This window comes from Alexandromys fortis, unplaced genomic scaffold, assembly GCF_014885135.2.
Source record: "Alexandromys fortis isolate MF-2015 unplaced genomic scaffold, M_Fortis_MF-2015_v1.1 scaffold_197, whole genome shotgun sequence".
NCBI lineage: Eukaryota > Metazoa > Chordata > Mammalia > Rodentia > Cricetidae > Alexandromys > Alexandromys fortis.
This window is the reverse complement of record NW_026068072.1, coordinates 934,775-962,268: the sequence shown is the minus strand read 5'-3', so window position 1 is coordinate 962,268 and position 27,494 is coordinate 934,775. Positions and strand designations below refer to the sequence as shown.

At 48.7% G+C, this 27,494-nt stretch overlaps 1 protein-coding gene across 1 annotated transcript in view; it reads right to left on the bottom strand.

The window, feature by feature from the left end:
• Nucleotides 1-25,899, bottom strand: part of Svop (SV2 related protein) — a 66,414-nt gene extending 40,515 nt beyond the window's left edge. The window contains exons 1-3 of the mRNA XM_050121129.1: nt 25,865-25,899; nt 2,582-2,742; nt 528-613 (exon numbers count right to left, since the gene is read on the bottom strand). Coding sequence (XP_049977086.1) covers nt 528-613; nt 2,582-2,742; nt 25,865-25,899 — 282 coding nt within the window. The remainder of the gene's footprint in view (nt 1-527; nt 614-2,581; nt 2,743-25,864) is intronic.
• Between the last annotated feature and the right edge of the window lie 1,595 nt (nt 25,900-27,494).

The window sequence follows — 27,494 nt, the reverse complement described above, 5'->3', positions numbered from 1 at the left end:
TGTGCTCAGGTCACATCTCACACCATGCTCAGAGAAGCATTGCAGCTAGATTAAAGATTCGGTGTTGTAGCTCTATAAGGGTTCCTTAGCTAGCGTTTGTGGAAACCTTGAATCAGAAGGCACTCTTTGCTTTATTTTGCATTTTGCAGTGCTGGGGTAGAACCCAGTGCCTGGCACATGGCTGGGCAAACATGCTGAACTATACTCCCAGCCCAGATGGCAACTTTCTATGAAGTCTGTTTTCCTGGGTGGGGATATGACCCAACACCACCACCTCACAGTAGCCCTGAGTCCCCAAGGGCAGAGATTCACTTAAGTAGCTGGATGCCTCCTGAGGGTGATGGCCAACCATGTCCACCTTCCTCCCAGCATGCACCTGGGCCACCACACTATATGAATTTTGCTGATTGGCATTCAGGCAGGAGCTCTGTGTGGGGCGAGCTGTGCTATTCTTGTTGCCATGGTATCTAGCTGAGCTTCAGGAGGATCCTTGGAGTGTCCATGAGATGCTATGCCCAGATACTTACCCAAGCCAAGCCAGTGAGAACAGAGAGTTTCCACTGAAATCTTCCAAACCCAATGGCTTCCACCGCATCTTCCACCATAAAAGTGTCTAGGAAGGCAAAGGGGGAGGAGAGAAGGGGTCAATATCTATTGGATGGTGGTCCCCAGACAGGCTAATTAACCACAGCATGTGCTGCTGTAAGAATTAACATCATAGCTATCACCCTTATAATCATCACTCTCATCACCACCACCAATCATGACCATCATCACCATCATCATCACTACCAATCATTAGCATCACCATCATTGCCACCATCAATCATGACCGTTATCACCATCATCACCACCAATCATGACCATCACTATCATCATCATCACCACCACCAATCATGACCATCACAATCAGTACCACCAATCATGACCATCACCATCATCATCACCACCACCACCAATTGTGATCATCGCCATCATCATCACTACCAATCATCACCATCATCACCACCATCAATCATGACCATCACCGTCATCACTACTGTGGTGGGTTGAAAGAAAATATCCCCCACAGACCCATAGGGAGTGACACTATTAGTGCCCTGTGAGAAGAAGTGTCTTGCCATGGGAACGACCTTTGAGGTGTCATATACTCAGGCTAACTCAATGTGGCACACAGTCTGCTCCTGCTGCCTGTGGACCAAGATGTAGAACTCTCAGCCCCTTCTCCAGCACCATGTCTGTCTGCATGCCACCATGCCCTCCATGACAGCAAGCCACCCCAATTCAATGTTTGTTGTGAGAATTTAGCAGAATCGCTGTATCTGGTGTAGGCACTAGAATGAGTAGTTGTTTTCTAGAAGGACTTTGACTTTGAAGAATTATTGTGAAAACTGATTGTTTTCCGTGATTTGGAGAATTGTTTTTCTGAAGGGACGTTACAGCCTTCACATGACTTTGGCCACAAGATGCCTCTGGCATATCTGAGGCTCTGAGATTATCATGCATTGCAAAAGATACACAATAAAGAATTAAAGTCATCGGGGCTGGAGAGATGGCTCAGCGGTTAAGAGCACTGACTGCTCTTCCTGAGGACCCGGGTTCAAATTCCAGTGCCCACATGGCAGCTCACAACTGTCTGAAAATCCAGTTCCAGGGGATCTGACACCTTCACACCAATGCACATAAAATAAAGCTAAATAAACCATAAAAAATTTAAAAAAAAGAATTAAAGTCATGAGGGCATGTGATGCTTCCCTTTAGAGAGGACCTTGGCATGAGGAATAATTTACCTGAAAAACAGCTTCTTGTAACAATCAATAAATGTGCCTTTGTTTGGCTGTTCGGGATTCAGTTCAGTTTTTCAGAGACTATACAGGCCTTAAAATTTCATTTTGGAGTGACCTCTTTCTTCACTAGACCCACACAACACAGAACACTCGCAATGTTCTCCTTGATAAGAGTTGCAATGGTCATGGTCTTCAGACTGAGACAAGCACCACCATCACCATCATTACTCCATCGCCACAATGGCCATCATCATGGTTATCACCATCACTACCGCCATCTTTTTTTTTTCTCTGTGTAACATCCCTGGCTGTCCTGGAACTCACTCTGTGTACCAGACTGGCTTCAAACACACAGAGATCTGCCTGCCTCTGCCTCCCAAGTGCTGAGATTAAAGGTGTGCACCACCACTGCCCGGCTCATTACCACCATCTTTACTGCCACCATCGCCATTACCACCACCACCCCCATCACCATAGTTATCATATCATAATCATCATCATTGTCATCACTACAACCATTTTCAGCATCAGCACCATCAGCACCACCTTCGGCACCGTCAGCGGCAGCAGAGTTGTTGCTGCTCTTCTCAGCCAAGTGCGCAACGATGCATCTAGCAAGGATTGTGAGGTAACCATGCCCTCCTGAAGTAGGCCTTGGAGTCCCAGCCTACCCTGCCAGTGCCACCCTTCGGTGTCTGTGCCTTCCCAGCTGCCCCTTCACAAGAACTCCGTAAGACCACCACAGCAGGCAAGCAGAGTGCCAGCCTAATGCCTGAGTCTCCGGGCCTTCTTACCATCAGTGGGATTGGCAAACTCCTTGGGCACAGCAGCCCCATCATCCAGCTCAACTGCTTCTAGGCCTACTCGGACCCCCTCGATCTGAACGTCATGCTCTCCGGAAGCCACGTCGTCCTCTGACCTTGCGCTCTCTCCTGTGCGGCGGAATTTCACCACCCTAGAGAAGAAGGCAAATGTGATCAAGATGGCTGGAGCTCCCTCCGGACAGCCTTACTGCCCAGCTTTCCCACCCACGACAGGTAAAGAGCATTTGCTCACCAACTGGAAGGCTGGATGGGAGGAAACGGGGGTAGTGGTAACACTGGGAGTTATTGATCTCTTGACAGTATTGGTGCCTGGTGTTCTCATGTGTATGGCTGTGGCTTAGTCTGACCTGAGTTCTGTTTTGACATAACCTTGCACATTGCCTAAGAGTTCTCAGAAAGCGTGGTTGGCTGTTCCCTAGCTGTGGAACATTATAGTGTGTGTTTACACAGACAGCAACAAGGTGACCTAGCCTCCTGAGTTCAATGTCACATGGCCAAGAGCATCACGAGCGTTGTGTGTGTGCAGGGTAGTACAGTGTAGGGCTACTTGCTTGGGTAGACGCATCTGTCTGTAACAGGTATGAAGAAAAGTTGCTCTGGTCTATGCTGCTTTGACCGACAGCAGGGTTTTCTCATGTCGTGGTGACCCCAACCGTAACATTACTTTTGTTGCTACTTCATAAAATCTTGCTACAGTTATGAATCATAATGTAAATATCTGATGTTATATGTAATTTTACTATGTTAAAGTGAAAGCCTTTCTTTTTTGTTTAAACAGAAAAAGGGGAAATGGAGTAGGAGGGCCTTCTGTCTATGTGTTGGTTTCATTGGTCAAATAAAGAATCTGCCTTGGCCTTTTGATAGGACAGCAGCTTAGATAGGCGGAGTAGACAGAACAGAATGCTGGGAGAAAGAAGGGAGGCAGTGAGCCGCCGCCATGAAGCTGCCAGGTCAGATATGCTGAATCTCTCCCAGTAAGCCACAGTCATGTGGTGACATACAGATTATTAGAAATGGGTTAAGCAAGATGTGAGAGTTAGCCAATAAGAGGCTAGAACTAATGGGCCAGGCAGTGTTTAAATGAATACAGTTTCCATGTAATTATTTCGGGTAAAGCTAGCTGGGAGCTGGGCAGCGGGAAGTAGCCCACCGCTCCTCATTACTACAGGATATCTGTTGTCACAGGTTGAGAACTGCCGCTTTAGAGGGACCGCCCAAAACTTTAAATTGGGGGAATTTCACATTAAAAACCACATGGCATTCCCAGGTCTCTTGACCCTGACGGGAACTCAGTCGCCTTTTCCCTAGATGGCCTCCAGCCCTGAGGGCTGTGACCTCACCTCTATGCTCCTCTGCTTCTCCCCACTACCCACTTTGCCCATTTGTCTGGCCCTGAAGATATTTGAATTTGAGTCTCCACAGACCTGCACCGTGCCACTCGCTCCTCAAACTACATATTCTTTCCTCATCCCTCCCTCTTTCCTTCCTCTTCCTCCACTCCTTTTTTAAAAATAAAAGCAGTCAAAACAAACAAAAAAGCTGGGCGGTGGTGGCACACACCTTTAATCCCAGCACTCGGGAGGCAGAGGCAGGCGGATCTCTGTGAGTTCGAGGCAAGCTAGTTCCAGGACAGGAACCAAAAAAGCTACAGAGAAACCCTGTCTTGAAAATCAATAATAATAATAATAAAGGCAGGGTCTCCCTATAGCCCAGACTGGCCTTGAACTCCAGATGCCTCCCTGCTTCAGCCTCCAGGTTCTTCATAGATGCGCGACACAATTCCTGGACAAAACTAAGCTATTTCTCGTCTCTCTGGAGGAGGCATGGTGTCTCTGAGAGACTTTGTCTGAGACTCCGGACAGAGTGAACAGTTTCCTTGTAACCTTTCCTTCCCAAGCAGAAGGCCCCTGCTGTCAGTCACCCAGGTCTAAAGTCAAATGCGCTCCCCAGCTCCAGGAGAGGGCGCTGTCCAGTATGGAAGATTCATTTCCATGTGACTGAAAAATCACAGGCAGTAGAGGGGCCATGTGAGCAACTGAGCAAAATGAATCCTTGGTTTAAAGAGGCAGAAGGAGTGGGCAAGCTCAGTTCCAACTGCTGCTGTCATTATTATCGAGATGGAATTACGTAGTCAGGACAGTAGTGGGAGCCTTTCGCGCATAAGCCACCCCGCCAGCCCTTCATTAATATCTTTCTGACACTGAGCCTGCACGGGCTGTTGAGAAACAGACTTGGAAGCAATTTCTATTCAAGCGCTTTAAACTAAATATTTGGTTTTCGGATTTTTCTCTCTGTTGCCCATTCTGCCCTCAAACTCACTATCCTCCTGCCTCAGCCTCTGAAGTGCCGGGATGAAAAGCCCATGTCATGCCAGCACACCTCCTGACTTGTTCTTGCACATCTGGGCAGCAGATCTTAACAATTATCTAATTTGCAAATGTTTTCCTGAGTCCACGCCCGGGCTCTTCTGTCTGAATGTGTCGTTAGACACAAGGAGAGTTTCTACACTGAGAAGGTCCAACATCTGGTTTTGCTTTTATTGCCTCTGTCATGTCCAGAACAGTCACCACGGGACGCAAGGTCATAAAGTGTTCTGTTCTCTCCTAACCATTTATGTGTATGTGAGCGCACGCACGCATGCACATGCACATATATGCATATCACAGCATACCTGCAGAGGGCGGAAGACCACTTGCAGGAGTCTCTAAAGTAGCAAGCACCTTTACCCACTGAATCATCTTGCCAGTCCCTCTTCTAAAGGTTTGTGGGTTTTGTCTTTGATGCAGTTGGAGCTGAGTTTTTTAGATGGTGTAAGTTTAGGGCTGATTTATTCTGCTCTCCTTTCCCTGATAGGCAGTTGTGTGCCCTTGCTGAGGTCAGCGCTTCTCCTGGCTTTGTATTCATTGAGCTATCTGTTGGGGCAAGTGACACACAGGTTTGACCTGCATAGCTTTGCAGCAAGTATTTTTTTCAAATTATTTTAAAAATTAATTTTGAGCCAGGTAGTGTTGCGGGAGCTCCTTTGGCTCCTTCAGCCAACAGCCACTGAGATACCAGCCCATTGGGGCATGGTCTCTCTCCCTTTAAAAAAGCAGCCACTTCCCTCCACTCACTCTCTGGCTTCTGGCTCCGCTTCCGGCGACTAGGCTCCCTTCCTGACTGCACAGAGGGCTGTTGTCTGGGACGGTGATCTGTAAGTCTTTCCCCCTTAAATAAATAACCATTCTATTAATCATAATTCCAAACTGGTGTGGGATTATTTGTGACTTACACCTTCAAGGTAGTGGTGGCGCATGTCTTTAATCCTAGCACTTGGGAGGTGGATCTCCATGAGTTATTGTTTTTAACGTTTTTTTTTGTTTTGTTTTTTTTTTTTTTACTTTATATAGGTGGGTGTTTTGACTGTATCACATGAATGCAATACCTGTGGAGGCCAAAAGAGGGCATCAGATTCCCCTGGTACTGGAATTACAGTTGACTGAAAAGCCATGTGGGTACTAGGGACTGAACCCAGGTCTTCTGGAAGAGGAGCCAGTGCTCTGAGCCACTGAGTCATCTCTCCAGCCTCTCCACCTTCTTTCTGAGTAACAATCTCACTGAATCTGCAGCTCGGGGCTGACCAGTGCTCCACCTCTCTGCCTGTCTCTACCCCCAGTATCAGGATCAGAGGTTCACAGTCCGTGGGTACTGGGGACCAAACATGGGTCCTGATGCTTCCACAGCAAGGACTTTACACACTCGGCCATTCTCCCAGCTCTGACAACCCCTCGCTTTTAGAAAAGTCATCCCATTTTCCTGGCAACCAACCTAAGAGTTAGGTTCTAGTTCACATTGAACGAGGTGCTCAGGGTCACACAGCTTGAAGGAGTTGAGCCTCCAGCCTGGCTTTCTTTGCAATCGCAGCTCTGAGCTATAATCACCTGGCTCCTGGTCAGAGTCACCCTGAACGTCTACAGGTGTGGAAATGGATGAGCAGCCGGAGCTAAGCAGGTTAGAGAGGGCCAGCTATCCAGACACAGAGAATGGTGTGTTCTAGAGTCGCAATCCAAGTACACAGCCCAGGTCCAGCCTGCTGACCTCTGCAGACTGTCACTATGATACAGAAATCGCCAGAACCCTCAACCTGCTTACAACACAGATAGCTGGGCCTCAAGGTCTGCCCTGGCGGGGGAGTGGGTGGGGGCGAGATTTTATTTTGAAGTTCCTGGGAGCTGCTTGGAATCAGACAAGGATGTCCATCACTCCTGGGACCCCTCACCATGAAGCAAGGCTAAGGGACCTCCATGTTCCCTGTGGGCTGGGCAGGTTGTCTGCAGCTCATCCTCCACCCAGGAGGATAAGAACACAGGACTCCGACCAGTGTCCCATTAGTCTGGAGTGTCCCAGCTGGATGGCAGGTGTTCTCTATGGGGAAAGGGTAGGAGATAAACTGCCTTTGAGAGGACACCAGCTGGGCGGGGGGCGATGCATGCACCTCTTGAGAAGCAACTATCCAGAAAGAACCAGATCTTGCTAAGAGCATGTGTTTATGGGACACTGGGGGCTGCTGATGGAGACCCCAAGAGGCCTTCAAGCTGAGAACTGACTTTCATGCACCCCGTTTTTCAGCACCAGCGGGCTAAATATTTCCATGATGGATGGCCAAGTTCAAGCCACCAGTGGGCAAATGGTAGGATCTGAAAAGTCCTGAGTGTTTAAAGTGAGTGTGCCCTGAACAGCTGGTCCAAGCAGGCTTCACTGTGGCCCAGTCACCCGCACAGGCTATAGAACACACAAAATCTTCACAATGAGTTAAAGCCAATCACAAGAGGCCTTGTAAGTCTGGTGCGCATATAGTGTGACCAGAGCTAGGGTATCTGGAGAGGCAGAAGGGCAAGGTGCTGGTTGCCAGGAGCCAGGCAGTTGCCAAGCAACAGGGAGTGACTTCTAAGTGGAGACCAGGCTTCCCTCTGGGGTGAGAGTGATAACGCCGTGTGAATACCTTAAATGCCACTGACTTGTAAAAACAGTTAAAGCAATAAGCTTAGTGTTATGTGTTTCTACCTGAAACAAATGAACACAGTCCACCCAGACTCTCAACTCCTACGTTGCATGAGTGTCCCAGGCATGGGTGCCCCTGGAGGGCATTTGTTTATTCAACAAACACTTGCCGACTGCACCAGGCTAAAGGGTACATCTGGCATTATAAAACTGGGCATTTGGAATTGGAAACTCTCAAGATGGCTGAACCAAAGCTAGGGAAGCCACTTGCTGTGTGACATGGGATACACTCCCAGCTCCTCTGGGAAATGGGCAGACATGTCCAGTCATAGCCACCCTGCCCTGGGAGGGGACCCACATCACAAAGCCAGATAGTTGGCCTGGTGCAGGCATGTACCTGAGGTCCCAGGTACTCAGGAGGACAAGCAGGACAGCCTGAGCAAAACAGTGAGACCTCATTTCAAAAACCAAAACCAAATCCACCCTACCGTGTGTGTGTGTGTGTGTGTGTGCGCGCACACACATTTTGTTCCCTATAGTTTTCACAAAAACTAAAAACGAAATTACTGGAGGAGGGTCTGGTTTCCATTTCTGTTGCTGTGATAACATATCCCGTCAAAGAGCAACTCTGGGGAAAGGGGGTTTATTTTCGCTCACAGTTCTAGGTTCCATCCCAGGATTTGGGGGAAGTCCATGCAGGAACCTCAGACAGCTGATGCACACCACACCCACCGTCAGGAGCATGCTCTGGCGCTCTTCCCCTACAAGTTCAGGGCCCCACCCACTGCCTAGGGAATGGTGCTACCCACAGTGGGTTGGGTCTTCCTACAGGCATGAACAATCCCCCAGAAACACACCCACAGGCTAACCCAGTGTAGAGAGTCTCTCATTGGGACCCTTATGCCCAGAGGAGCTGGGAGTGTATCCTATGTCACCCAGCAAGTGGCTTCCCTAGCTTTGGTTCAGCCATCTTGAGAGTTTCCAATTCCAAACAAGTCTCTTCTGTGATAGCATGCTGTCAGTGATTTTGCTTCTGCTTGTCTAAACTAGGAACTTTCTTCAGGAGGGGAGGGGCTTATCATTGATGTATGTGATGTTCATTTAAGAACGTGTATCACATCGCACAGTGTGCCGTCACACCAGTCAAAGGTAGGCACAACCCGAGTGTTCATGGGTAAGTGGATGGATAAACTGTGGTACAGCCCTACAATGGAACACTATATAGCCTTAGAAAGGAAGCAAATTCTTACACCTTACAACCTAGGAAAATCTTAAAAGCATTACATTAGGAGAATGAGCCACACACAGAATAAACACTTTATGATTCTACTTTTATGAGGGGACCCAGAGATCAACAGTAGAACCATGGTTCTGGGGGACTGGAAGGAGACGGAATGGGAAGTGGCTTTATTTGTTTTGTTGTTTCCTCTTTTGTTTTGGAGACCAAGATTAGGTAGCTCAGGCTGACTTTGAGCTCATCATGCCTCTGCCTCAGGCTCCTGTTGCCTGGGACTACTCGTGTATGCCCCATGTCCAGCTCAGGGATGAGTATGTGATGATTTCAGAGCATTAGAAGGGGGAGATGCAAGTCTTTGGGGATGGATATGATGGTGGTAGCATGTTATCCAGTGTGCTTACTGCCACTGTGTCCTCCAAAATAGCAGAATGGTTTGCATACGTGTTTCTACAGTAGACATGCATCTTGGCTAGGATTTCTGTCGCTATGAAGAGAAACCATGGCCACGCCAACTCTTATCAAGGAAAACATTTAATTGGGGCTGGCTTGCAGTTTCAGAGCTTTAGTCCCTTATTGTCTTGGAAGGACATGAAGGACACAGGCAGACATGGTGCTGGAGAAGGAGCTGAGAGTTCTACATCTGATCCGCAGGCAACAGGAAGCGAACTGTCCCATTCTGGGCATAGTTTGAGCATATATGAGACCTCAAAGCCTGACCCCATAGTGGCATACCTCCTCCCACAAGGCCACACTTCCTCCAACAAGGCCACACCTCCTCCCACAAGGCCACACCTCCTCCAACAAGGCCACACTTCCTCCAACAAGGCCACACCTCCTCCAACAAGACCACACCTCCTCCAACAAGGCCACACCTCCTAGTAGCGCCATTCCCTATAGGCCAAGCATTCAAACACACGAGTCCATGGGGACCTGCCTATTCAAACCATGACGATATGTATCACATCATGCATGTTTTCCTACATAGACATGCACCACATGCCTTCACACAAGCTGATTGTACTGGGCAACAGGAATCCAGGGGATCCCCCTTGGTAGCTGTGAGAGAGCAGGGCTCTGAGACTTCAGAGTTGTCCTGATCCAGGCTTCCACCTCCCTAAGGAGCTTGCAGAACCTCGGCTGAACTGTACCTCAGTGGTACAGTTCCCACCTAAGGGTACCCAGGTCATGGGTTCAAGCCCCAACATCCCCTAAAACAATAGTGTCCAGCCTTGGCCCCACCCTACTGCATCAGCATTTGAAGCCCTGCCCTGATGCGGAGGGCTGTAGGGGATGGGGGCTCCTGAGGGAGAAAAACATTTTTCTTTTCCTTTTCGACTCAATGACTTTTGAATTGATTTGTTTTGTTTTTGGGGGGTTTTGTTTTTCTGTTTTTTTGAGACAGGCTTTCTCTGGGGAGCCCTGGCTGTCCTGGAACTCACTCTGTAGACCAGGCTGACCTTGAGCTCACAGAGATCCTCCTGCCCCTGCCTTCTGTGTGCTCGACTGCCTGGCAAGTTTGGGCATTTTTTAACTGGGATGTCAGATTGCTTTTGTTCCGTGTGTTTCCTGAGTACAAGTTCATGCTGCGTGGGCTCACAGATGACCTTGTGAAATGGGGAGATGGGCTGGTGGGACCAATGTGAACAGACCCCTGCTGAGTGGGGATGACCCCGTCTTGCAGGTTCTCTTGACGCTTCCTCCCTGATGACCTTCAAGAAGCAGCTTTGATTGTTAGACTTGTCCTCAGACAGATGTGAAAGAGAGACCTTTGACTTCGTGAAATTAGACGCAACCAGGCAAGCCATATTTTGAATCTGTTGGGCTCCAAAAAAATGTTTATCAACTGTATGAGCCAAGGTTTCCTGAGGGGGATATGAAAGGAGCGTAAGACAGGCCGGCTCCTGCTGCTTGGATTTCTTGGCATTTAAATATATATATTTAAATATATATAGTTTATATTATATATATAAATATATATAGTTTATATATATAGTTTAAATATATATAGTTTATAATTTACCAAAATAGCCAGAGACATTTGTTTTATCTAACTTTGCTACTTAAGGAAGAGAAGAGCTTGAGACAGCTGCCCAGCGAGATCTGCCCTGTCAGGGACCCTAAGCAAGGGCCTGCGACTCCAGAGTGCTTATCAGAGTCTTTCTGTTCATCTCAGCCTCTGACCCTAATTCCTTGAGACCAGGCTGACAACTGAAGCTTGAATTGATCTGTGGTCATCACAGGGTAGCATTTGGGGTCCTGCAGACAGAGGGGCCACCTCAGACTGTCTTGGCTTTGACTCTCCATATCCACACTATTCAGGCGCTGTGTGACCCTGGGAAGGTCACTTCACCACTCTGAGTCAGTTTCCTGGATTTTAAGTAGAAAAGGTAGTTCTTGTCTCACAGGGTTGCCATGGGAACTGAAGGTATCACTGTGGAGACAGTATCTTGAAAAGACTGGTGATTTCCTTAAATGCTGATCCAGGGCTGGTGGTCTGCTCAATGCTGGCTACGGAGTAGGACAGAGGTCATATGGTTCTCAGCATTGTAGTGGTGAGGTCATGGAGCACCTTCTCTCACAAGAGGATTATGTTCCCACAGCATTGCGGGAGGGACACAGGGACACCTCAGAGGTAGCTGTCTGTGAAGTGCTTGCCTTACAAATAGGAGGGGGGCCACGTTTGAGCTCCTAAACCCAGTTTTTAAAAAGCCAGGTGTGGGGCACATGTTGGTAATTCTACCTCTGGGGAGCCAGAGCCAGGTGGGTCCCTGGGGCTCACCTGACAACTACTCAGGCAACTTCCTGGTCAGTGAGAGACCCCATCTCAAAGGAAAGGGAAACGGCACCTGAGGAGCAACAGCTGTGTTGTCTCAGGATCCCACACGCAGGCACAAACACGCGTGCACCACAAGCTGTGCTGTGATTTAGGTGTGGACAGGCTAAGAGACCCTTTGAAAGGATGTGTTCTGCTTACAACAGTGGGCACGGGAGTGGCAGGAGAGGGCAGGAGGATGTGCTCCATAGACTGAGAACCAGAGAAGGAAGGAGACTGGGGACAAGATCCCAGGACCCAATGCCAGCTGAGCTTTTGCTGTCTGAGGATGAGTCCACTCTAGAAGGGGTGACACGGTGGCTTCAGTATGAGATACTGTCCCCCACCAGCTCCTGCCCCCGCCAGCTCCTGTCCCCCGCCAGCTCCTGTCTCCCCCCCCCCGCCAGCTCCTGTTCCCCTCCGCCAGCTCCTGTCCTCCCAGCCCCTGTCCCCCACCAGCTCCTGCCCCCACCAGTTCCTGTCCCTCATCAGCTCCTGCCCATCCAGCTCCTGTGCCCTGCCAGCTCCTGTCCCCTGCAAGCTCCTGTCCCCCACTCCTGCCAGCTCCTGTCCCCCACCTGCTTCTGTCTGGAGTAGGGTTTGTTCCAGCTGCTGGTGCTTTTCTGAGAGGCTGAGGAACCTTCAGCATGAAGCATCTAGCAGGAGGAAGGACGTACCCTGTAGCTATGTCATCCTGGCTCCTTCCTGTCACGGTCTCTATTTCCTGGACTCTGTGCTGTTGACAGCACCTACCACAAGCCTTTGTCATCATAAGCTGAGCTGTCCTCCCTCACCATGGTGGCTGAAGCCTCAGAGACTGTGAGACAAAAATAAAAGATCTATTAAGATGTCATGTCGGGCGTTTGATCACGGCAAAGATACCTGAGACAGATTGACGGGGCTCTCAGATGGCAAAGAAGCTGGAATCCAGGAAGCCGACGTGTCTTACTGAAAGATAGTGAGAGAAGACGGGAGACCAGGGCAGGGGGCTGTGTGGTGGCTGTTGTGGGACCAGAGGGCTGTGGGGTAGAGGGTGAGAGCCTTCCTTCAGGACCGCTGGGTCTGCCTCTGCATTTTCCCAGCCAGACAGGGAAACGTCCTCCTGGGGAGACATTTGTAAGGCTAAACAGGCCATTGGGTGACTGAGATACCAGTCACAAAAAGCACCCCTCAACCTCGTCCCAGGTGCCTGTGCTGTTTGGCACTGGGGCCCCTGGAACCTGACAGCCATTGCTGAGTGGGTCCACACACTGCAACTCAAGCAACAGGAACGGCCGAGATCGCTGACAAATGGCCCTCGCCTGGGATCCTGCAGAGCCAGCCTGAGGCCCTCTTTATTTTTATGATTTATTTTTGTTTTATGTACATCAGTGTTCTGCAGCCAAGTATGTCTGTCTGAGGATGCCAGATCCTCTGGAGCTGGAGTTACAGGCAGTTGCGAGCTGCCATGCGGGTGTTGGGAATTGAAGCTGGGTCCTCCGGAAGAGCAGCCAGTGTTCTTAACCACTGAACCATCTTTCCAGCCCCCTTTGAAGGGGCTCTTAGATTGCTGTGGTTTGGGAAATGCTGCCCAAGGAGGGGACCTCTCTTGTCAATACCCGAGGTTCTGGTGTGTGGAAGGACACTGTCGTTCAATCTGGACCCAAAGAATGACTGCTGTAGGAGGTGGGGGACAGGTCTCGAGCCGGTGTAAGGAGCCCCTTCTCAGCCAGAAAAGCCCTGAGACTAAAAGGCTGTTTTAGGGGTGCTAGATGCAGGAGAGGCTTTCTAGGCAGGTGGATGCCCACATGACCAGATCAAGAGTGATATTTAAATATGTATGCATCACAGCAGGGGGCCAGAGGCAAGCCTTGAGGACTGCGTCCTAAGGGGTTCCAATTGATTGACAGGTGAAGTAAGGTTTAGAGAGAATGCTATGACTGCACCAGGACCTTTTAGACACTGACAACCCTTAGACAGTGCATAGGAGACCTTGGATTCAGCATTCTAATCTCTGAAAAAAAATTTACAAAGATTTTACTTTCATTTGTGTGTGTGTGTGTGTATGTGTGCACGTGCGTGCGCGTGCGAGTGCACATATGTGCACATGCACACACACAAACAGAAGCCAGGAGAGAATGTTGGATCCCTTAGAGCTGTAGTTACAGTCGTACAACCTGGACACTTGCAGCTTAACTTAGGCCTCTGCAGGAGCAACCGATACACTTAACCCCTAAATTAACCCCTTAACCCCTCCAGCCCTGTGACTTTTTTACTTGATCTTAGCCAAAAGATCGTGTATAGCATGAATAATAAAAACCCAGAGATAGAAATTGGGGTTCAACTCAAAAACCAGAAAAGCACAGCAGCCAAGCCACTAGAGAACTCTTACCTCTACAAGGTTGGACAACTGCAAACTAAGCAGACCAAGCCTCTCTCTCTTCCCATTTTATATTCCCTCTAGTGCTGGGATTAAACACATGTGATTCCCAAGTCCTGAGATTAAAGGTGTGTGCTATTGCTGCCTGACCTCTAAATCTGGTCTTCAGGAGAGATTTATTGATCAAAATACAAACAATATACCACTACAGTTGAAAAGTGATCCTGTGACTTTTTTAAAACACTGGCTAGGCCGGGCGGTGGTGGGACACACCTTTATCCCAGCACTTGGGAGGCAGAGGCAGGTGGATCTCTGGGAGTTTGAGGCCAGCCTGGTCTACAAGAGCTAGTTACAGAAAAGGCTCCAAAGACACATAGAAACCCTGTTTTGAAAAACAAAACAAAACAAAACAAGACAGGCTGGCCTCAAAGTCATGATCTTCCTGCCTCAGCTCCCCAAATGCTGGCTTCCAGGTGTGCACAAACATGCTAGGCTCCAGCATGGTGTTCTTAATCTATAGGCTAGTGTTTCCCTACAGAAGCCAAGAGCACTTGGAGGGAGCTGTTTAACCACCCCAGGCCAGAGGCTCTAGACCTCTGCAGGGTGGCTCAGGGACTCCAAGCTCAGGAAGATGCTGACAGTGCCCACAGAAGTTTGGAAACCTCACCCTTGAAGGTTCCTTCCACTCCTGAATTCTAAGTCTGTCGTGGATATAAATTCTAGTTTTCTGTGGATTTCATTTGTTTTCCTGTTGTTGATTGATGAGCAATGAGCTTGAATCTGAGAAACAGATGTCTAACTTGTGATCATATTCATTATCTCCCTCACTGTGACCTGAGGAAAACCATCTAGAGGGGAAAGGTCTATTCTGGCTCGTGGGTTACGGGGTCACAGTCTGTGATAGCGGGAAAGGTGTGTGTCTGCAGGAGCTTGCCCATGACTGGGCAGACTAGGAAACAGATCCAAAGCAGGGTCAGGCTGTCACCTAAAGCCCACACCAGGTGACTCAGTTCCTCCTGCCAGGCTCTACCTCCTAAACACTCTCCGGTCTCCTAAAGCATCTCCAGGAACTGGAGACCGGAGGATCACACACGAGCCTGGCCTTGCAGTGCACACTCCCATCGCCATTTTGGTCTTCCACAGTTACCAGCAGAATCTCCCACCAAGCTCTGCTTACTATTCTAAGGCTTCCCTAGCACAGAAGTCTTCCGCATTCCTGCCACAAACCAGTTCTGAAGCCCAGAAGCCTCTGGTAATGCTGAACATGGCAGTGGGTCACTTCCAGGACCTGGTTTCTTATATTGGCACCATTTCCCACGACTGTGATGAAACAATGGATTTCTCTGGGGGCAGATTGCTGTGGCACAGCTGTGCTGGCCAGAGCTCACACATCTGGATGGATCAGGAAGGTTAAAGAAGGCCAGAACCAGGACCCAGCTGCCTGTATGCCTCAAGACCAACTCCCCAATCTCCCACATCCTCCAGTTAAGCCCCATGTCCTGAAGGTGCCACAGACTCTCAAACCCAAGCCATCAACTGGAGACCAAATGTTCAAATGAGTAAGCTGGAGGGGATATTCCACATCCCAACCATAATAGTAATGTTCACAGACAGAGGGAGGGCGCCCATGAGTCCCACACCATGTTCTCTGCACACACTCATGAGTGCCCACTCATGTGTGCTCAGCTTCACAGATGGTGAAGTTGAGGCATGGGAGGAACCACAACCTGCCCCACAGTCCTACAAAGTTAGCAGGTCTGGTTGAACCTGATGCCCAGCAATGGCTCTCAGCTGGGTCACCAATGGAGCAGTGAGGAGGAGTCAGGGCTCAGGCTACAGCTTACAGGTGGTTTGCCATGACCAGCTAGCTTTTATACATTTGCTTTGATACAAGCTCTTACTTGTCTTGTCCTGGCTGACCTGGAACTCATCACATGGGCCAGACTGGCCTTAACTTCCAGAGGTCCTCTTGTCTCTGCCTCTCAATTCCTAGGATCAAAGAGGTCACACCTAGCTGGAAGTTTTTATTCTTGCCACTACACAATGAGTGTGCAGCGACGATCTTCTCATTGTAAGACTGAGTTCTTGCCCTGGTGACTCTCAGAATCTCTTAAGCAAAGGCACACGGAGTGGGATAGAGGTCAGGGAAGATTCGAGTGTTTCTGAGGAAGCAGGTATGAAGTCAGAAACTGGGGTTCCAGGGGAGTCAGAAGTGGGGTTCCAGGGGAGATTGGAAGGTCATAACTGAAGCTGAGAAGTAGAGGAGGTAGGTTGAAGCATTGAGCGGGTAGGGACATAGCTAAATTCCCAACAGTGAGAGCTGATCTAAAATGTCAGTCATGTCAAGGAGAAAAGCTTGTCTTACAGCTTGAACCTGGAGTGTCGCTGGAAGGCCCGTGTTAAAGACTCACCAGCCTCTGGAAGGTGGTGGGTCTGTGGGAGTAAAGTTAGGTCATTGGAGGTAGACCCTGCAACGGTCCTGGGGGCCCTCACCACTTTCCTGTCTGTCCCTCTGTACTTTTTGTATGTGCTGAAGTGAGAGACCTTCTTGGCCACACATTCCTGCTGCCAGAATATGATTGTAATATCATCATTCTCCTAAGACAACAGAGTAAACCAGCCATGGGCTATCCCAAGACAAAGGAGCCAACCAGTCACAGGTTATCCCAAGACAGTGGAGCCAACAAGCCATGGGCTATCTCAAGACAATGAAGACAACCAGTCATGGGTTATCCCAAGATAATGGAACCAACCAGCCATGGGCTAACTCAAGACAATGGACCCAACCAGCCACAGGACAATGGAGCCAATTGGCCATGGGTTAAGACCTCTGAAACCATAAACCAACTTTCTTTCTTCTAGATTGTTTTCTTAGGTAATCTGTTGGAAATAAGAAAATCTTATTAACCTGAATGGATTAAAGACGAAATAGACTCCAGTACTAACACAAGAACAATCACTTAACCCAGAATGGCACCCGGTACAACCAGCTAGAGAGGTCACGACCAGGGGTCAGCAAGATGGCTCAGCTAGGAAAAGCAGCTTGCTGCCAAGTCTGTTAAACTGAGTTCCATCCTTCAGTTCCACAAGGAGAACTCACTGCCAAAAGTTGTTCTGGGACCTCCATATGCATCACACACACACACACACACACACACACACACACACACACACAATAGAAATAATGTTTTAAAAGAAAACTGTGAGAAATAAATAAATAAATAAATAAATAAATAAATAGCAAGAAATCTGTGTCTGATTTTCCGAGGTGGCTGGAGGTTGGAGCCCCTGCAGTGCTGTGTAACCATGTTCATCCCAACTGGCAGGAAAAATAGTTCAGTCACTGCAGGGATTTCCTGTTGTTTTTCTTCATCACAAAGCTTTCTTAACCCTTGGCTGCATAAACTGGTCTACACTAGGGCCCAATGATCCAGCATAAACTGGTCTACACTAGGGCCCAGTGACCCAGCCTTGGGTGGAATCTGCAGCCCTGCTTCCACACTAAGAGTGCGGAATGATTCCTCTCCCTGCAAACCTTTCTTTACAGAGGAAACACACTGGGCGGTAAGGGCTGGGGTGTGGTTTGGGGCACAGCATGCGCCTAGTGTGGTCAAGCCCTTGGGTCAATTGTAACACCAAAATAAATGAGTTTTAGGAGGTGAGGGCTGGCAAGATGGCTCAGTGGGTAAAAGGGCTTGCTGCACAAGCTCTCAGATGCACGGTGAATTCCTGGAACCCATGTGAAGGTGGCTGGAGAGAACTGATAGCATACGTTGTCCTCTGATCTACATATGTGCACTGTGGCAGGTGCACCTAAACACACATATGTATACACACAATGATAGGTTTTCTGTCCCCCCCCCCAATAGGTTTCTCCATCAGTTCAGTAAGCCAGATCAAGCCAAACTGAAAAAGTATAACAGGTATATTTGAGCAGAACAACTCCCGGGCATGTTCTCTGGTCCCAGAGATGGAAGCCCGAGAAGTCACACACCCAAACTAAAGCGAGGAGACTTTATAGGTTGTAGGCGAGAGGTGATATCACAAGCTGGGCACTTCTGCGGGGGACTTGGGCATTCGGTAGCAACAGGGGAGGAAGTTGCAATAGTTGCTAAAATGCGGCACGGGGCTTTTTGGTGCCTTTCCTTTGTTCAGAGCCTCTCTGAGAGGGCGGGATTTGGAGAAAATAGAGAGGGGAATGGGGCTTTCTGGATTGTGCAGGAGTGAGCTGGAGATTCCAACCGAACACATAGTAATAATAAAGCTTTCAAATGATAAATGCTACAAAATGGAAAACGTTAGCTTGATGTCATCCGTGGAGGATGGATGGAGACTGCTTATTTTTTCAGTTATGGAAAAACATATGCAACAAATTTCATCATCTTGCTGCTTGTGATAGCACACAGCTGTAATACCTGAACTCAAGACACAGAAGTAAGAGGCCTAGGAGTTCAAGGCCAGCCTTGGCTACTTAGTGAAGTCAAGGCCAGCTTGGACTGTATGAGACTCTGTATCCAAAAAAGCAAAGCAAAGAATTCCTATTTTAACCATTTTCAGTTCTGTGGCACTGAGTGCAGTTACATGATGACACAGCTGCCGCCAGCATCCAGCTACACATCTTTTCAAACCCCCAGGTCTATGCCCGTCAACTGCTGCTTCCTGTTCACCCCTTTCCCTTCCAACTCCCTGGAGACCACTCTGTCTCTGGAAATATACTTGCTCTGGGCACATGGTTCAAGCCACTGCACTGAGTACTCAGGACTGGCCTGCTTCCCTTTGCACCCTGACTTCAGGGTTCACTCCTGCTACCATGGTCCAGAATGTTTTTCCCTTTCAAGGCTGAACAGTATTCTGATTGACTAGACAGATATACCACACTTTATCTGTTAATGGATATAGGACCTCTCCACGGTTTGGCTACTATTGATAACATAGTGATGCACACGGGTACGCAAAGAGACTTCAGGGCTCAGGGCAGCTTGGTACACACCTGCCAAGATAGACTCAATAGAGACCAACCAGAAAGTAGGCCTGAGTCTCAGTTTACCCTAAGGCAACACCTGACTCCGGAAAAGACCACAAACCTGGACCACCCAGACACCACCCAGCAAAGGACCAATCAGCATCCAAAGGGGAAGTACCTGACATCCCAACAATTTGTAGATAGAATCACCTGACATCCTTTAGCCCAGCACACACCCATCCCCTTTTGCCACAACACCACTAGACAAATGTCAATCAGGGGTCCCTCACTCCCACCTCTGCTATGACAAAACCCCCACCCCAACTGAAGTTAAGCTCTCGGATCATGCCATGCACATGTGATGAGTTCAAGTTCAAACTTGAATAAAGACTTTTTTTGCTTTTCCATACAGGATTCGGTCTCTGTGGTGATATTTTGGGGGTCCCTGTGATCTGGGCATAACAAAATCACATGTCCATTTCTTTTGGGTACATAGCCATCCCTCAGTAGCTATGGAAATTGATTCCAGAACCTTCCATGGAAATCATAGTCTTTGGGTACTCAAATAATATGAAATGGTATGGGATTTACACACGACCTCCACACATCCTCCTGTATACATTAATGGACTCCTAAATTACTTACAGTCCCTGTCACAGCGTCAACACCATAGAAACAGACTGCCATTGAGAGAACAACAAAATCAGCCTGCAGATGCTCAGTGAGGAAGCAATGCTCTTCTCTGTTTCGAACTCACAACTCGTCGATGCTGTGGATACAGACCCTGGCATGTAGAACCTGCTAGGGCAGATAGATCCTAGTCTTGAGTTTCTGAGGCCCCACCACCCTGTTCCACAACAGCCAGACCAGTTCCCACTCCTATGGACAAGGCAAGGAATTGTGGCCTTTCCCAGGGCTCATTGCCTGCATCTTCTGGTTTGAGTTTTGCTGGCTTAGGGCTTATGGTACCTAACTGAGAGAGAGCTCAGCTGTTCGAGGCAGTGTGCAACAAGAACCACAGGAAGCCTTTGAGCAGGTAACTGCATGGTCTGCCATCTGACCAAGGCCCTCTTGAGATGGAGGGATTGCTCAGCTGTTAGGAATACATGCTGCTCTTGCAGAGGACCTGACGGCTCACACCTATGACATCAGCTCCAGGAGACCCAATGACCCCTCTGAACTCTGTGGGCACCCACACTCATGTCCACATACTTACACAGAGACACACGCACACATAGAAAAAATTTAATTAAGTCTGAAGGGAAAACCTTCCAGTGGATGTGCTGAGAGCAGGCTCTTAGGAAGCAAGGTCAAGAGTGGGGAGGCTAGCAAGGAGCTAAATCCTGCGGAGAACAGATGGGACGTGCCTGTGGGATCTAGAGACTGTGAGAGAAGCAGGCTGAAGTGTGGATGACACAGAGACACAAGAGCAGCAGACGAGATTTCCCAAAGATTGAAAGTGCTGGAGAAAGCCAAAGCGGAACTCAAAGGTTTGGAAGGGAGGTGTGGTCACCAGGGAATGGGGGTTGTGGTCACCAGGGAATGGAGGTGTGCTCACCAGGGAATGGGCTGCTGAAAGAGGAGGGATTGTGAGGTCAAGTTGGGGGGCTGGAGCAGGTTTGATGGCTAAGGTCACTAACCCATCTTGCAGAGAATCAGGGCTGCTTCCCAGCACTATGTTGTGAGAGGGCCACAACCTCCTCCAGGAACTCAATTTCTGGAGCTCTGAAGTCCTTTTCTGGCCTCTGAGGATTCCTACGCACATAGTGCACATAAATCTCACTCAGGCACACACATTCACATACATTAACAATCAATCTTTATTACTATCATTTTTTTTTATTCTTTTTGGTTTTTCGAGACAGGGTTTCTCTGTGGCTTTGGAACCTGTCCTGGAACTAGCTCTGTAGACCAGGCTGGTCTCGAACTCACAGAGATCCGCCTGCCTCTGCCTCCCGAGTGCTGGGATTAAAGGCGTGCGCCACCATCGCCCGGCCTACTATCATTTTTTTAAAAAAAAACATTCAAATTCAGACGCATGTGGCCACACCACTGCAGGCGTTTCTGCAAAGATGCTTCCTTTATTTCATGAACAAAGTGAGGTCCAGAGGCCCAAGACAAAGGAGTGGAAAACAAGAAATACCAGAAACATTCATTGGAGTGGCACTACCCAGTGTTTTCCCTTTCTCCCAGATCAGGTTAACTATGTAGGGACAAGCAGGCTCCCAACTTCACGGATGAGCTCCTAGCCTTGGTGGGATGAGGTTAAAGGTCAAAAATCACCCCAGTGGTAAGCATCAGAGGTAGGATTTGAACCCAGCACAGCCTGACTCCAATTCCCCCATTTTGTCTCAGTTACTGAGGCCAAAGAAATGAAGGACTCGTTTGAGGTGTCAGATGCATGCTCCACTGCGAAGACAGGAAATGTAAAAGAGAAATGGTGGATGGAGTACTCAGAAGCTGGAGACTAACTTCACAGCATCCCGGAAGGCCCTGAGTGTCCTGTCTCTGTGCTTTTGGGGTCACCTCTAAAGATGTCCTATCAGCACACTCTACTGGATGACTTTGAGATACATCATACTCTTCCCACGCTGGGCTTTTTCTCACCAAGTCCCCTCTTTCTGGAATGTTCCACACTGCTACTGTGTTTCTGAAAGGAACCACACATCGGGAAGGTCTCCTCGATCTCATTATCTAGAATCGGGATTCCTGAACAGCCCTTGGCTAGATGAGCATTTAAAACAGTTCTCCTAGCTACAAGTGTGACTCCGTCAATGCTCGCCTACTCTCCCAGGCCAGGCCTGCACAACAGAACCCAGGAAAACGCTGCAAGCCGCGCAGTTCCAGAAACTTCTGGACATCTACACACCGTGGTAGCCCCTTGCCACAGGGAGCCAGTGAAATGAAGTGAGCATTTGAAGATGGGCAGGTTTTGTTTATTTATACTATGTATTTGTCCTGGTCAGCTTGGACTATCAACTGGACATAGCTTGAGAGGGAGGCCAGGCTGGCCTGTGTATCCTCTGTGGGGAACTGTCTCGACTGTTACTTGACAGAGGAAGGTCCAGCCCACTGTGGGTGGCACCAGTCCCTGGGCAGGTGGTTCTGAGCTATGTAAGAAAGCCAGATGGGTATAAGCTGGTCAGTGAGTCAGCAAGCAGCGTCCTCCATGGTTCCTGCTGTACCTTGATTGTCAAGTAACCTCCCGAGTAGCAGTAGGAGGCAATGCTGCCTGCAACAGCAAGTGTGCTGCTTCAAGTTCTTGCTCTGGCTTCCCTGAGTGCTGGACTGTGATGAGGAACACAGGCTGGACACGCCCTTCCCTCCTCTGTGATGCAGGCTGTCTTAGCACAGCCACAGAAATGTAAGTAGAACAATATTATATTGCATAAATTATTTCACATGTAATAACTTATATTAACCACATGTGGCCAGTGGCTACCATACTGTGACTATAGACTGCAACTCTTTCAAGGTATGGGCCATTTTCTCCTAACCAGCCATCCAGTGTTGTATCAAGGATGGTATGTATCAAAGTTAAACTATTGAGTGGCCAGGTATGGTGGCACACACTTTTAATCCCAGCACTCAGGAGGCAGAGGCAGGCAGGTCTCTGTGAGCTCTAGGACAGCCTGGTCCATATAGCGAATTCCAGGGGAAGACAGAGTCATCTGAGGGCTGGAGATGTAGATGAGTGACAGAGTTCTTTCTTAGCACGCATGAGGCCCTGGGCTCCAGCCCCATCACCAAAAAGAAGAATCATTATCCTGGAAAAGAGAAATCTCACGCGCACAGGTACACCATAAGGAAGAAGAGTACACAAACTTTCAGCTGCTCGTTCCACACATGCTCCCAGAAGAAAGCAGAGAAACAACAAGGGCCCTTGGTGGTCTCCACTGGGCCATGGCCAGGGCTGCGCAGCAGGGCCTCCAGGCACACCAGACGTTCTTAGACACCCTTGCTCCCTCCCCTCCCCAACACTGCAATCTGCTTAGAGGCTTAGGGCCTGTGAACACCCAACCTCCTGCAGAGCCCAGTCTGTTTCAGAGTCCACTTCTGCCAGCTCTCTGAATTTTTTTTAAACCATATTGCTCTCAGGAAATCTGTTGCCTGCAATCTGTGCATAATATATGCAGGGCATGGTTTGAGAAACAGCTAAGTCGTGATGTATAACCCACTCAGATTCACACGGCTGCCGGCTTCTTTCTCTTTTAGCTCCTTCGTTCTTAGAAACGGAGGTCAGCCCGGCTACAGACTAATTATGACTTCATTCAAGTGTATTTTGGGGCTTTCTCTTTCAAAAGACTTTGGCTTTTTGTTTTTATTTACCTGCACGTGTGCCTGTTTGCCACATGTGAGGACAGAAGAAGGCATCAGACGTCCTAAAACTGGAGTTACAGGTATTTGTGAGAACGTGGGTGCTGGGAACCAAACTCTGTGCCCTGGAAGAGCAGCCAGTGCTTGCTCTTGACAGCCGGACGGGCTCACCAGCCCCTGGGGTTTTTGAGCAGCCATTTTGGGGAATCCAGTAGCACCAATCTACACAATCACTTTTTTTTTTTTTCAAGGCAGGGTTTCTCTGTAGCTTTGGAGCCTGTCCTGGAACTAGCTCTTGTAGACCAGGCTGGCCTCGAACTCACAGAGATTCGCCTGCCTCTGCCTCCCAATTAAGGCATGAACCACCACCGCCTGGTATAACTATCTTTTATAGATGTTTCAGACGTAATGACAATAATAAATAGCCAATGTCCATCCCTTTGTGTAGTCAAGCACTTAGCACACATCTCATTTGACCTCCATAATAAACATGAATCAAGTATCATGGTAGTCATTTCTTCAGGAATTGGACCTGGCTACTCGAGTATGCTACCCACACACCGTGCCGCTGTCCACGTGGCCTCAGCTAGAGAAACTGAGTCTTAAAAAGGCTAATTGATTGGAGATCAAGATTTGAACCCAAATCTGCCTGGTTAAGAGCCATTGTTCTCTGACAGTACACCATTTAATCTCTCCAATAGATACCACATATTCTGTCTATAGAATATTGAGATTGAGAATTTAAAAGCGCCCGAGGGCCAAGATGGATACTATCTGCAAACTGTAATCCCTGCAACTACTTTGTGTGTATTGAATAGTTGTAATATATTTCAATTTAAAATAAAATCAATTGTTATTATTAGTGGTAGTGTTGTCTTTTTGAGACAGGATGGGGCTGGGGCTGGCCTAGAATGTGAACTGCCGAGCTTCGGTCCCCTCCCTCAAGTGCTGGGATTCCAGAGCTGCATCTCCTGACCAAGCCTGAATCAATTCCATGTGTCAGTTTCCCTGTTCTCACCATCTCCTCCTGTATATCAGTGCTGGGGCCGGGATCCACGGCCTTGGCGTGGTAGGAGAGCACTCTGAACGAACCACGCCACGGCTCCCTGTTTGCACTCTTTTTTACTTACAGAAAGAATCAGTAAGTAATGTCATATCTATATATTAGTAGATCAAAGGCATGTATGTCTTTTGCCAAATTCACGTGCTCTGAGAGTGCTTAGAAATTCATTCCACTAAAGCTGACATTCCAATATATGTATTCTGTTTCAATTCGTGGATTATTTTCTTTGGAGTAATTGTTTGGCTCTGTGAACATGATGTTTGAGCTCGGCGAGAGTGGTATGGATTCTTTGAGGAATCTGTACTTTGACATTTATGTTTTTGTGTATGGTACATGGACTTTGGGATATTAGCAGTGCGTACCCTTCAACATTGTAAAATAAAGCTGTCATTAGTTCAGGGGTTTTTATGGATCTAGTAACAAAAGCTGAAAAGTACAATTTCAATTAATGAAAACTGAATGATGATAATTAATTTTCTGTGAATTGGGAAGTAAATATGACAACCCCCACAGGTACTCAGAGGCTCAGAGAAGCCGGATCAGTCACTCGAAAAGTCACTGGGAGAATTCTTCAGCAGCTTGAGTTGGGGGGACCCACACCATTTTTAAAGTCGGTCAAGTACACACAGGCCAACAATAACCAATCCTTCCCAAGAGACCCAAATGGAATTGACTTCCACCTCCCAGATGACTGTGACTCTAAAAATTAAAACAGGAACTTCTGGAAATATTCTCTTTAATCTTAGTTATCCCCACTCAGACTCTTGGAATTTGCTTGACAATTCAGTATTGCTTGTGGCAGGAAAAATACCTGCAACCCCTCCAAGGCCTCCGTCCTTCCCACTGTGTGTGTTCCCCCAAGATTCTTAGAGTGAACTGTCTATCATCCTCCACCCCAATTCCCGACCTCAGAGGAATGCATTCCTAGCGCTTCCAGCGCGCTGAGGCTTACTCCAGCCAGCTCTCCCCAAACCCTTCATTCAGAAGGCGAGAGTCCCCGACCAGCCATCCAGCCACTGCTCACAGCCCTCTCATTCACAGGCTCTACAAACAACGACTGCCCCAGCCTCTCGGCTAGGAACATCCCTGCTGTTAGGAAAGCAGTTTGCAACATCACATCGGTCCTTTCCAAAAGACCTTGCAGGGGAAAAAAATCAGGAATTGAACAACATGAGGAAAGGCTGGTAAGGACAGATATCAGCCCACATTTCCAAACAACATCCAGCACGTTCTCATAGCATAGACCTCAAAACCCCTTCAGGGTTGAGAGCGATTTTCAAGGGAAAACACGGAAAACTAAGGATTCTCACAAGGTCCTGACAGATACGGGGGGTGGGGAGGGGGTAGGTAATGAATCAGAAACAGAAGCTTGGCTAGGAAAATGGCTTTTCTCCTTCAGGCCCAATTCTTCCCTCTGTAATAGCGTTTTCCAATTCAAGAGGCCGTGCGGGGATGCACCCCTGCAGGCTTTGCTCTTCTAAAGGGCACCCCGCCTGCCTCCCTTCGCCCCCGCGATACTCACGGCAACTGCCTGAGCTGGAACAGGTCCTCCTCCATGTCCTCGCTGCGCCAGGGCGAGCCTGGGCATGGCCCTTACATGGTGGAGCCGTGCCGGCGTGCCGGCTTTCAGCACCGGGATGCTGGACAGCTCCACCGCTTCCTCCCCGGGCAGCGGCTGGGGGAGGGAGCCCTACCCGGGAGACAAAGCCGCCGCCGCCAGGAGACCGACGGGAGTGGGCGGAGGACGAGGGGAGGGCTGCGCGGTAGAGGGGGCGGGGCGAGCCCTGCTGCTCCCAGGAGCCCACGGTTCGCTGACTGGGGGTGTCTGCGGGGGCACCCCAGCCTGCCAGATGATGCCTCTCTCTCTGAATGCTTGTAGGAATTTTTTTAGTGTTCTGGAAGATTAAGCTCTGGGATGGAGTACAGGTTTTTGAAAATGTACTCCATGTATTACACCACTGTGTGCTGAACACCAACTGAGTGCCAGTCACAGTAACAGGCTGTTGACAGAACGGAGCTGAGGGCCTGATGAAATGACCTACGAAAGGAAAGGCCAGAAGGCGGAAAGGTAACTTGCTTGTTCTTCACAGTCTGACTAGAACTTCAACCCCTTCGATTTTCATACATATATCTCAGGTGCCCAGAAGAGTGTGCCTGGCACACAGAACGTCCTTAGTAAACATCCATCCTGGCTGTGGTGGCACAAGGGAGGGTTAACCAGGAGGAAAGCCCCCGAGGTTACTAACAAGCTCAAGGACAGATGGGTACATATCAAAACTGTGTCTCAGAACTTAAGCCAGGCGTGGTGGTGCACAACCTTGATGCCAGCACTTGGAGGCAGAGGCTGGTGAATCTCTGTGAGTTCCAGGCCAGCTAGGGCTACAGAGTGAGATGCCACAGAGAGAGAATAGCAACAGTGAGCAATCCTCAATTCTACTGGGGTGGGCCTGGTGCCCGGATACTTAAAGAGCTCCTCAGAAGCCCAGAGTGGAAACTTCTGGTCCTTGTGTGAAGAAATGGAGAAAAGAATTCAGCTACCAAGATGGCAGCTCCTATGCTTCCCATGTATGACAGCCATGACTGGAATGAAGATCACAGGACAGAAGAAAGAGAGAAACATCTTTTTCTAATTTTTTACAGTTTACATGTATGCACATGTGTCTGTGTGTGTGTGTGTGCCTCTAGAAGTCAAAAGAGGGTATTTGATTTCCTGGAACTTGAGTTTCAGGCCCCCAACACAGACCCTCTGGAATCAATGCAAGTGTTCTTTGTTACTGAGCCAACTTTCAAGCCCCCACCACCTTTAAAAATACGGTTTTTTATTGTATGTGTTTGCCTCCATGTACGTATGTGCACCATGTGCATGCAGTGCTTACAGAGGCCACAAGAGGGCATCAGATCCCTTGGAACTGGATATACAAATGGTTATCAGCTACCATGTGGGTGCTGGGAACCAAACTCAGGTCCACTGGAAGAGTAGCCAGAGCTCTCAACCATCTCTATAGTCCCCTCCCCCCAACAATTTTATTCTTTTTCTTTGTTTTTTTAAACTTTATTGCTAACCAACTAGAAGAGGAGTTGGTCCAGGGTACAAGGACACCAATCTGAGAACTGGAAGTCATTGTTATTTCCAAGGCAGATAGAGAGGCAGG